This window comes from Chiloscyllium plagiosum, chromosome 14 (assembly GCF_004010195.1).
Source record: "Chiloscyllium plagiosum isolate BGI_BamShark_2017 chromosome 14, ASM401019v2, whole genome shotgun sequence".
In the NCBI taxonomy this organism is placed as follows: Eukaryota; Metazoa; Chordata; class Chondrichthyes; order Orectolobiformes; family Hemiscylliidae; genus Chiloscyllium; species Chiloscyllium plagiosum.
In genome coordinates this window covers 36,875,469-36,887,141 of record NC_057723.1, presented here as the reverse complement: position 1 = coordinate 36,887,141, position 11,673 = coordinate 36,875,469, and the positions used below count along the sequence as shown (strand labels likewise).

General features: G+C 41.2%; 1 protein-coding gene across 3 annotated transcripts in view; it reads left to right on the top strand.

Annotated features, from left to right (window-relative positions):
• Nucleotides 1-11,673, top strand: part of LOC122556638 (collagen alpha-1(XXIII) chain-like) — a 229,667-nt gene that overhangs the window by 131,213 nt on the left and 86,781 nt on the right. For all 3 annotated transcript variants that reach the window (XM_043703584.1, XM_043703583.1, XM_043703582.1), the window contains one exon: nucleotides 4,162-4,269. In XM_043703584.1, coding sequence (XP_043559519.1) covers nucleotides 4,162-4,269 — 108 coding nt within the window. The remainder of the gene's footprint in view (nucleotides 1-4,161; nucleotides 4,270-11,673) is intronic.

Sequence of the window (11,673 nt, the reverse complement as noted above, 5' to 3'; positions counted from 1 at the left end):
GCCCCTCCCCCAAGTCCCTCCTCCCTACCTTTTATCTTAGCCTGCTGGACAAACTTTCCTGAAGAAGGGCTTATGCCCGAAACGTCGATTCTCCTGTTCCCTGGATGCTGCCTGACCTGCTGCGCTTTTCCAGCAACACATTTTCAGCTCTATTAGATCTCCCCTCAATCTTCTCAACTCTAATGAATACAATCCCAGGATCCTCAGCTGTTCATATGTTAGGCCTCCCATTCCAATGATCATCCGTTTGAATCTCCACTGGACACACTCCAGTGCCAGTATGTCCTTCCTGAGGTGTGGGGCCCAAAATTAAATGCAGTATTCTAAATGGGGCCTAACTAGAGTTTTATAAAGTCTCAGAAGCACATCGCTGCTTTTATATTCCAACCCTCTTGAGATAAATGATAACATTACATTTGCTTTCTTAATCACTGACTCAACCTGCAAATTAACCTTTAGAGAATCCTGGACTTGCACTCCCAAATCCTTTTGTACTTCGGCTTTATGGATTTTCTCACCATTTAGAAAATAGTCCATGCCTGTATTCCTTTTTCCAAAGTCAAAGGCCTCACGTTTGCTCACGTTGAATTTCATAAGCCATTTCTTGGACCACTCTGTTAAACTGCCTAAATCTTTCTGCAGCCTCCCCACCCCTATTACCTGCCTGTCCACCTAACTTCGTATCATTGGCAAACTTCACCAGAATGCCCCCAATACCTTTGTCCAGATCGTTAATATAAAAAGTGAACAGCTGCAGCCAACACTGAACCCTCCGGGACACCACTTGTCACTAGATGCCATTTCTGAAAAAGAATCTATTATCCCAACTCTCCATCTTCTGTCAATCATCAATCCATGCCAGTAGCTTTCCTCAAATGCCATGGGCCCTCACCTTACTCAGCGACCTCCCATGAGGCACCTTATCCAAGGCTTTTGGAAGTCTAGATAGATAACATCTACTGGGTTTCCCTGGTCCAACCTATTTATTACTTCTTCAAAGAATTCCAACAGGTTTGTCAGGGACAAATTTCCCTTACTAAATCCTTGCTGACTTGTTCTAATCTGACCCTGCACTTCCAAGAATTTAGAAATCTCATCCTTAACGATGGATTCTAGAATTTTGCCAACAACGGAGGTTAGGCTAATTGGCATATAATTTTCCATTTTTTGTCTTGATCCTTTCTTGAACAAGGGGGTTACAACAGCGGTTTTCCAATCATCTGGAACTTTCCCTGACTCCAGTGATTTTTGAAAGATCACAACCAACACCTCCGCTATTTCCCCAGCCACCTCCCTCAGAACTCTAGGATGTAGTCCATCGGGGCCAGGAGATTGATCGATTTTTAGACCTTTTAGCTTTTCTAGCACTTCCTCTTTTGTATTGGCTACCATTCTCAACTCTGCCCTCTGACTCTCCTTAATTGTTGGGATATTACTCATGTGAAGACTGACACAAAGTACTTCAGCTATTTCCTTATCTCCCATCACTAGCCTTGCAGCATCAATTTGGAGTGGCCCAATGTCTACTTTTGCTCCCCGTTTCTTATGTGTTAAAAGAAAGTTTACTATCATTTCTAATATTACTGGCTAGCCGACCTTCATATTCGATCTTCTCCTTCCTTATTTCTCTCTTTGTTATCCTCTCTTTGTTTTTGTAGCCTTCCCAATCTTCTGATTTCCCAGTGCTCTTGACCACTTTATAGGATCTTTTTTTTTTCCTTTGGTACATTTTCTGACTTTCTTTGTCAGCCATGGCTGTCTAATTTTCCCCCCCACTGGCAACATTACTCACCTGCATATAGAGGTCCTCCATGATCACAGTGACCTTGCCTTCCTGACATGCTCTATCTACTTCCTGGTACATCTTTCACCCTGGTCCTGACCACTATTAGGAGGTCTGTTCATAGCTCCCATTATGGTTTTTTTGCATTTGTGGTTCCTCAACTCCACCTGCGCAGACTCCACATTATCTGACCTGATGTCATTCATTGCCATAGATTTAATCTCATCCTTAAATAACGAGGCAACCCCGCCTCTGCCCACCTCTCTGTCTTTTTGATAAGCTATCAATCCTTGGATATTTAACTGCCAGTCCTGAACCCCCTGCAACCATGTCTCTGTGATGCCTACCACATCATAATCATTCATGATGATTTGTGCCGTTAATTCATCTGCTTTGTTACGGATACTATGAGCATTCAGGTAAAGTGCCTTAGTGCTAGCTAACTTATCATTATTAGAGATATTGGAAATCATAAGACATCTTAAGTTATCCTTCCTTTTTGCTGCATTCCTAGTCTGACTTGACCGTAACCCACCTGCACACATGCTATCCTGTTGGTCTTTCCATTTAACTCCATGCTCCCTGTCGCTTTCACTTTCCCTTCCCCACGACTCAGAAGTTTAAAGTCATACTGACCACTCTATTTATACTTTTTGGTAGAACACTGGCTCCATATCGATTCAGGTGGAGACTATCCCAACGGTACAGATTCCCTCCATCCACCGCTCACCACCACCATCACCACCACCCCCCCTTTCACCCGGTTCCAAAACTGATGTCAGTGCCCGATGAAATGGACTGCCTCTTTCCCACACCAATCCCTTAGCCATGTGTTTACTTCCCTAATTTTCTTATCCCTATGCCAGTTGGCATGTGGCTCAGGCAGTAATCCGGAGATTATGACCCTTGAGGACCAGTATTTCAATTTCCTTTCTAGTGCTTGATACTCCCCAAATATGTCCCCCACCATAGCTTTGCCTATGTTGTTAATCCCAACATGGACCACAACTGGATCCTCTCCCTCCCACTCCAATATCGGTCAGATATGTCCTGCACTCTGGTACCGGGCAGGCAACACATCATGCGGGACTCCCAATCCGGCTTGCATAGGATACTATCTGTCTCCCTAATTATAGAATCCCTAATAACAACTACTTGTCTTTTTGCTCCCCCTCTTGAATAACCTTCTGCACCATGGTGCTGTGGTCAGCTGGCTCATCCTGTCCACAGCCCTTTCTCTCATCCGTACAGGGAGAAAGAATCTCATACCTTTTGGACAAGGTTAAGGGCTGAGGCTCCTGCACTCCGAATCCCCCTACCTGCCTCTGTTATAGTCACACTCTGTTCTCCCCGAACACTTACTGAATTTGAATTACTTAATCTACTGGGTGTGACTGCCTCCTGAAACAAAACGTCCAGGTAACTCTCCCCCTCCCGGATGTGCCGCAGAGTTTGAAGCTCAGATTCCAGATCATCAGCTCTGATCTGGAGTTCTTCCAGCAGCTAACACTTATTGCAGATGTGATCACTGCCGTTCACAATGGGATCAGCCAGCAACCACGTCAAGGGATATGGGCTAGGTGCAGGCAATTGGGATTAGATTAGGTTGAAATATCTGGTCACTGTGGACAAGTTGGACCGAAGGGTCTGTTTCCATGTTGTATATCTCTATGACTCTTTGATGAGCTTTTAGGAGTGTTGTTAGGACTGCACTGAAGAACTTACCTCACCTGTGCCTTATAGATAGAGATAGGGTTTGGGGAGTCAGGAGGTGAGTTACTTATTTTGTGTTGACAATATTTATATGGCTACAGGTTAAGCTTCTGATCAATGATGACTGCCAGGATGGTCAGGAGGAGGATTGCTCAGCCATAGTAATGCCATTGAATGTAAATCTTTCTATTACTCAAATCAGTTTCTGCTTATTGACTCTCTCAAAACCGTTCATGATTCTGAATGCATTTATCAGATATCATCTTGACTGTTGCTGCTTTAAAGTGAAGAACCCTAGTTTCTCTTCATGGTCCTCCTCCTCAATATCATTCTAGTAAGTCTCTCATGTATCTTCTCCAAGGCTTTAATGTTCTTCCTGACGTGTAATGTACGAAATTGAACACAACCTGAAACCTAACCATTGTTTTGTAATGGTCTAGTATAACTTCCTTGCTTTTGTATTTTATATCTGTCAATAAGTTAAGGATCCTAAAAGCATTTTTAAAACAGCCTTCTCATTTTATCCTGCTATGTTCAGAGATATGTGTATTTACTGGAACAGATACCTGGGAACGTATCATGTAGTTTGTATTCCTTGATCTTATTCTCCTGCCAAAATGTATGACTTGTTCAACATTTACTCTGTTTTATGCTTCAATGCACAGGGTAGTCAAGGCAATCCTGGACCATCAGGTCTTGCTGGTCCTGTAGGTCCAATAGGATCCCGAGGAGACCCAGGAAAAGAAGGTGCCCAAGGACCTCCAGGTGCAACTGTAAGGAGACTTATTACCTGTTCAGTAACGTAGCATGTGTAAGCTATAAAATAAATTTTGCGTAATTAATTTCCATACTCTCCAGTTTTTATTCAGCTTACTTTGGCATAACTAAAGCAGGATATTAGCATTGACAGTAAAACAAAGCAGGTGATCAAACATTGGCAGACACTTTACACCCTCCCTAAAAAATACAACAAATTCACCCCCTTCTGAGAGAAGAAATTCACCATCTCCCTTTTAAAAGGGTGAAACTTTATTCTGAGATTATGCCCTCTGGTCCTGAACTCTCCCACAAGGAGAAATAATCTTTTTCTGATGTTGGCTAAGAATCTTCTATGCTTCAATAAGGTTGCCTATCATTTTTCTGAACTCCAATGACTACAGGTCCAACCTAACCAACCTCTTAATCTAAAACAGTACCTCCATCCCTGGGACAAGCCGAGCGAAACTCCCTTGGACTGCCTCCAGTGACAATATATCTTTGGTAAGAAAAGAGGACCAAGTCTCTTCACAGTATTCCAGTTGTGTTCTGACTATTGCCTTGTGTAATTTTAGCAAGGCCTCCCTATTTTTATACTCCATTCTTTTTGAAATAAAGGCCAATGTTCCATTTGCCTTCCTTATTACCTGAACTTCGATGCTAGCTTTCGGTGATATGTGCACACGGAGTTCCAAATCCCTCAGTACTATTGCTTTCTATGGTCTTTCCCCATTTAAATAACATTCAGCTTCTCCAAACTTGCTGCCAAAAGTGCGTAACCTCACAATTTTCCACATTATATTTCCATCTGCCAAGTTTTTGCCCACTTGCCTAATCTGTTTATAACTCTCCGCAGACTTTTCATCCTGACTATCTGTCTTCCTATTTTTGTCATGTAAATTTGGCTTTTGTAATTTCACTTTCCTCATCCAAGTCATGGCCCCAGCATTGTTCTCTGTTCCATTAGTTACAGGTTGCCATCTTGAAAATGTCTCCTTTATCCTAACTCTCCTCCTATTAGTTAGCCAATTGTCTTTCCATACGAATATATTACCTTGTAACACCATGGGCTCTTACCTTATTAGCCTTCAGCAATTGAACTCCATCTCTTCCAAACTAGGTTTGTAAAGTAATTAAAATAAATCCAAATAAAATCCACCTTTCATATCTTGTAAAAGTTTGGCTTGCCGTCTCATCTGACATTTGAAAACAGTAGGTGAACCACCACACTCTAATGTGTGGATATTTCAGTCCCAAGATGTCATGTGGTAAGCCACCTTCAATCCAGAAATTGTCCAAAATTCTTTCATTTCTTCCAGCGTCCTTCACATTTATTTTTAAAGTTGAAATGAGTAGTGCTGGAAAAGTCAGCTGGTCAGGCTGCATCCGAGGAGCAAGGGAGTCAATGTTTCGGGCATAGGCTTATGCCTGAAACGTCAATACTCCTCCTCAGATGCTGCCTGACCGGCCACACTTTTCCAGCACCACACCCTTCGACTCTGAGGACTGCAGATGATGGAGATCACTTTCTCCTCATTTGTTTTTAAAGACAAGGTGTTTGCAACTATGTTTAACCAACTTGTTGTGGATAACGGGAACCAGTGGATATAACACTTCTAATTTTCAGAGGATATTTGAAAAGATGCCACATCAAAGGTTATTGTGGAAAATAAAAGTGAATGTTACAGAAGGGAACATATTGCCGTGGCTAGATGATGGACTAGCTAACAGGAAACAGGATGCAACTTGTGGTGTGACACTGGGATCAGTGATAGGCCTCAATTTCTTACAATTTTACATGAATGACTTGGATGAAGGGATTTATGATTACTACATTTTACTGATGACACAGCTAGTTAGAAAAGTAACTTATAAAGGCTACATAAAGAGAATACATAGAAATGTAGGGGGTAACTGTTGGGTTAAAGGTCTGTCGAATGGGTATAGTGTGGGCAAATGAGAAGTTGTCAATTTTGGCAGGAAAAATAAAAATAAAGCATATACTCTAAAACATGAGAGATTGCAGAGCTTTGAGATGTAGAAGGATCAGAGTGACCTAATGTATAAATTACAAAAGGTTAGTATACAGTGCAGTAAATAATAAGGAAAGCTTTCATTATTATCAAAAAGTTACCATTTATCATGAGCAGATTTGAATACGAGCAGTTAGGGATCCTTTTGGAAGCAGTGATCACAGTATGGTTGAATGTAGATGGAGAATGTGAAGATAAAATCCAATACCAAGATCCTGTGCTTGAACAAGGGGGACTACAATAGAATGATGGAGGACTTGGCTAAAGTAGACTGGAAACAAAGATTTTATGGTGGGACAGTTGACAAACATTGGAGGACTTTCAAAGCAATTTTTCAAATTACTCAGCAAAAGTATAATCCGGTGAAACGGAAGGACTGTAAGAAAAGGGGTAATCTGCCATGGGTGTCTAAGGAAATAAGGGAGGCTATCAAATTGAAAGAGAAGGCATACGAAGTGGTCATGAACAGCAGGAAACTAGAAGATTGGGAAAGGTTTAAAGGTCAAAAGAGTCACAAAAAGCTATAAAGAAAAGTAAGATAGAACACGAGAAAAAATTATTCACAGAATATAAAGACAGATAGCAAAGGTTTCCATAAATATATAAAATGAAAGAGTGGCTAAAATAAACATTGGCCCTTTAGAGGATAAGAAGGGGAATTTAGTTATGGGATATGATGAAATGGCTGAGGCATTGAATAGGTATTTTGTATCTGTCTTCACAGTGGAGAACACTAATAGCGTGCCAGTGATTGACAAAGAGACGAAGGTAGGTGAGGACCTGGAAACAATCATTATTACGGAAGAGGTAGTGTTGGGCAATCTAATGGAGCTAAGGATTGTCAAGTCTCCTAGCACTGATGGAATACATCCTAGGGTGCTAAAAGAGATGGGAGAATAGCAGGTGCACAAGCAGTAATTTTCAAAAACTCGCTGGACTCTGGGGCAGTCCCAGCAGATTGGAAAATAGCAAATATGATGCTGCTGTTTAAAAAAGGAGGTAGACCAAAGATGGAGAATTATAGACCAGTTAGCTTAACCTCTGTAGTGGGGAAGATGCTTGAGTCTATTATCAAGGAAGAGATAGAAGGTATCTCGATAGAAATTGTCCTGTCAGGCAGACACAGAATAGGTTTACGAAGGGCAGGTCATGCTTGACAAATCTTTTGGAATTCTATGAAGACATTATGAGCAAGGTAGACAATGGGGACCCAGTGCATGTGGTCTACCTAGATTTCCAAAAGGCCTTTGACAAGGTGCTGCACAAGAGGCTGCTGCATAAGATAACGATGATGTTGTCAGGGGGTGAAGTATTAGCATGGATAGAGGATTGGTTAACTAACAGGAAACACAGAGTGGGGATAAATGAGTGCTATTCTGGTTGGCAATCAATGACTAGTGGTGTACCTCAAGGATCAGTGTTGGGACTGTAATTATTTACAATTTGTAAAGATGATTTGGAGTTGGGCACCACGTGTAGTGTGTCAAAGTTTGCAGATGACACTCAGATGAGTGGCAGAACAAAGTTTGCAGAGGAACATAAATGCATTGAGTGAGTGAGCAAAGGTCTGGGAGATGGAATACAATGTAAAAATGTGAAGTCATACATTTGGTAGGAATAATAGTAAAAAGAATTATTACTTGAATGGTAAAAAGTTACAGCTTGCTGCTATGCAGAGGGACCTGGGTGTCCTTGTGCATGAATCACAAAGTTGGTATGCAGGTACAACGGGTAATTAGGATGGCAAGTGGAATTTTGTCCATCATTGCTAAAGGGATTGAGTTTAAAAGCAGGGAGGTTATGTTGCATCTGTACAAGGTGTTGGTGAGACCACACCTGGAGTACTGTATGCAGTTTTGGTCTCCTTACTTAAGAAAGGATGTACTGGCACTGGAGGGGGTGCAGAGGAGGTTCACTAGGTTGATTCCAGAGTTGAGGGGGTTGGCTTATGAGGAGCAACTGAGTAGATTGAGTTTATATTTATTGGAATTCTGAAGAATGAGGGGCGATCTTATAAAATTATGAAGGGAATAGATAAGATAGAAGTAGAGAGGATGTTTCCATTGACAGGTGAAACTAGGACAAGAGGTCATAGCTTCAAGATTAGAGGAAGCAGATTTAAGACTGAATTGAGCAGGAACTCCTTCACCCAGAGGGTTGTGAATCTATGGAATTCCTTGCCCAGTGAAGTAATTGACACTACTTCAGTAAACTTTTTTAAAGCTAAGGTAGATATTGTTTTGAACAATAAAGGAATTAAGGGATAGGGTGAAAGCCGCAGGTAGGTGGGTCTGTGAGAAGACCAGCCATGATCTTATTGAATGGTGGAGCATGCTTGAAGGGCGGGACAGCCTACTCCTACTCCTAGTTCTTATGTTCACAATACAAAAGCTTAAAGCTTATGCCTTAATTATATGAGGTGCTAGTAAGACCACATCTGGAAAAAAACTTGATTCATTGTTTCTGTGATCAGCTGCTAGCTGGGCATTAATGGACTGTATAGTTTTCCAGTGACTGCTGCTGTTTGACATCATTTGGTGCAATTGCAACATTTGTGTAGTCAATATTGTCTGAAATGCAAAGGAAGCCAGTCACTGCTGTGAAAGCCACAGTGTTATGTTGCTTGTTGACATCAATTCAGCTGCTGAAACTTAGTCACATAGCCTTGGTGACCTGCTTAACATTGGTCTGTGTCATAGACTGGAAGATGTGGCTGATGCCTCCTGTAACAAACTGATCAAACCAGTGTCAAAGAAGTAGAGAAACCTGCCTACTCTGAAACCCTGCTCCAACAGGCAGCAGGTCCTCTTACAAGAGATACAGATGCCTGCAAAGGCAGATCATGATCGCCTAAGGCTTAGCACTTCAAATAGATCTCAGAAATAACTCTGTCTGTAATAATAGGCAGCTGCAGCCAGATACTGATTCTATTGATGCTGCACTTCATCCTTCAAATGTTCCTTCATCCAAAATAACCAAGCAATGATAATCTCCATGATAAGTAATTAAAGCTTATTGAGTGCAATAATGCCAAAAATAGACTGAAAGAAGTAATCTGGAAACAGGAATCATCATTGGGAAATCAGACTGCAAACAAAACATGATTCATGAACCTACAGCTAAGTGCCCATTTTGTATAGAACTTTAGTGATTCCGAGACATTGATTTCACTGACATCATTGGTAGGTGAGGAACTGGGTGAGACATCTACAACTTTTATTTAAAATAGCTTTGAGGTTCTACTTACACCTCCACCCCACTGCCCAAGATCAAAGAAACTGAGAGATTAGGCTGGCAACGAGCAGGAACATAGATAAGCACATCATCACTATGTTAACCAGCTGTTCTACTGGGTGGCTAGAGTTAAGATCAGGCCCAATTTCAGTCACACAATTGTAAGTCTTGCGTGCCATTGCTGTACTTGTTTTCCTGAACTTGTTTCAGTAATTCCACACATCTGAATCATATTTTGAAGAGGCATCCTGCAGAAACTTCATAATATAATTATCAACATAAGTTTCTTAACTGAATAAACCAGTCTGTTCCAGAAGGACTTGTTGACTGGTCACAGTCACGGCTAAATTGAACACAGCCTTGTTTGTGTTGTGGGTAGTTATCATTCCCTGCCAACATTTGAGATTTCTTGCAAAGAACATGTAGTGATATTGCAATTTTTCTCCAAATTGTACAGATTAGATTAGATTACTTTACAGTGTGGAAACAGGCCCTTCGGCCCAACAAGTCCACACCGCCCCGCCGAAGCGTAAACCACCCATACCTCTACATTTACCCCTTACCTAACACTACGGACAATTTAGCATGGCCAATTCACCTGACCTGCACATCTTTGGACTGTGGGAGGAAACCGGAGCACCCGGAGGAAACCCACGCAGACACGGGGAGAATGTGCACCCACACAGTCAGTCGCCTGAGGCGGAATTGAACCCGGGTCTCTGGCGCTGTGAGGCAGCAGTGCTAACCACTGTGTATCTCATGTAAGGACCTTGAGATAACTGATTTTTTAAATATTCTTTACAAACTTTGCAAATATTAACTGCCTATTGCTTGCTTTAAACAACAGTTTTAGTTAGAAAAATGTCCCAAGGTGCTTCATCATGGTGTAAGAAAAGAAAATGGAAATTGCCAAGAATTTGGATGAAATCAGAACAGACATGATACCAGGTTATTATCCAACAAATTTATTTGAAATCGTAAGCTTTCAGAGATTCTGTGCCTGTGTCCTTCCCTTTGCTTCACCTGACGGATAAGTGCTCTGAAAGCTTATGATTTCAAATAAACCTGTTGGACTATAAGTTAGTGTCATGTGACTCCTGATGCTTTCCACCCCTGTCCAAGATTGTCACCACCTCATCAAGAATTTGGATATTCAGCCATGACCATAATGAATGGTGGCGTAGGCTAGAAGGGCCCAATGGCTTACTCCTCCTATCTTCTGTGTTTCTAAGACAGTATTTTGGCAGCAGAATATTTTTGGATGAGCTGAACAGGATGGATAGTCAGGTAGGACAGCACTGGAAACTTTCAGACAAACTCAGCAGGTCTGTCAGCATCTATGGTAGGAGAAACAGAGTTAATGTTCTGAGACTAGTATAAGTCATCTTCAGAACTGATTTCCGTATCTGCCAAGTTTTGGTGATAACATCAGAATTTGTCTCTCTACCTCTCAGCCCTAGATCTGCAGTCATCCAACATGTTCCCCGAGCTGGAAAGAAAGAATCTACTCAGGACCTGGTTCCACTCTCATCACTATTTTCATACAATAAGTGAGAACTATTGTAGCTGATTCGGGAAGGGGATTAAGGTTAAAGCAGATTTGATCATGGTTACTGGTGGACATCACCATCCAAATTCTCAATAATTATCTGTTGATAACTTTATTAATTTTAAGAAAGATCACAAAATAGAATTCCTCCTTTGGATCATCTGACTGTTACTACTCAACGACAGAAAAAATATGATTTTGATTTATTATTGTCACATGTACCAAAGTACAATGAAAACGTTTTGTTTTGCCTGCGGTACAGGCAGATCATAACATAGAAGAACATACAGATTATAAGGTGATTGAACAGAGCAATACATGCAAAGTTACACTGCACAAAAGATGAAGCCATGACCATTTCAGTGTCAGGTGCTATCAGCTGATGACACTGAAGTATGGTCTCATTAAGCAGCTACTGACTTGACTGCTAATAATAAAAATAATTACTGTGTGGCCAAACAAGTGCATTTTAAATAAACTGATTATCCTGCACATTATTTGGTCCCAGATGATGACTTCTAAAAACCCAAAAAATGTTTTTTAATACAAAAGCAAGATCAGCACTGGATTTGAAATTTGAGATGTTCAGCCAACAGTCTGATTAG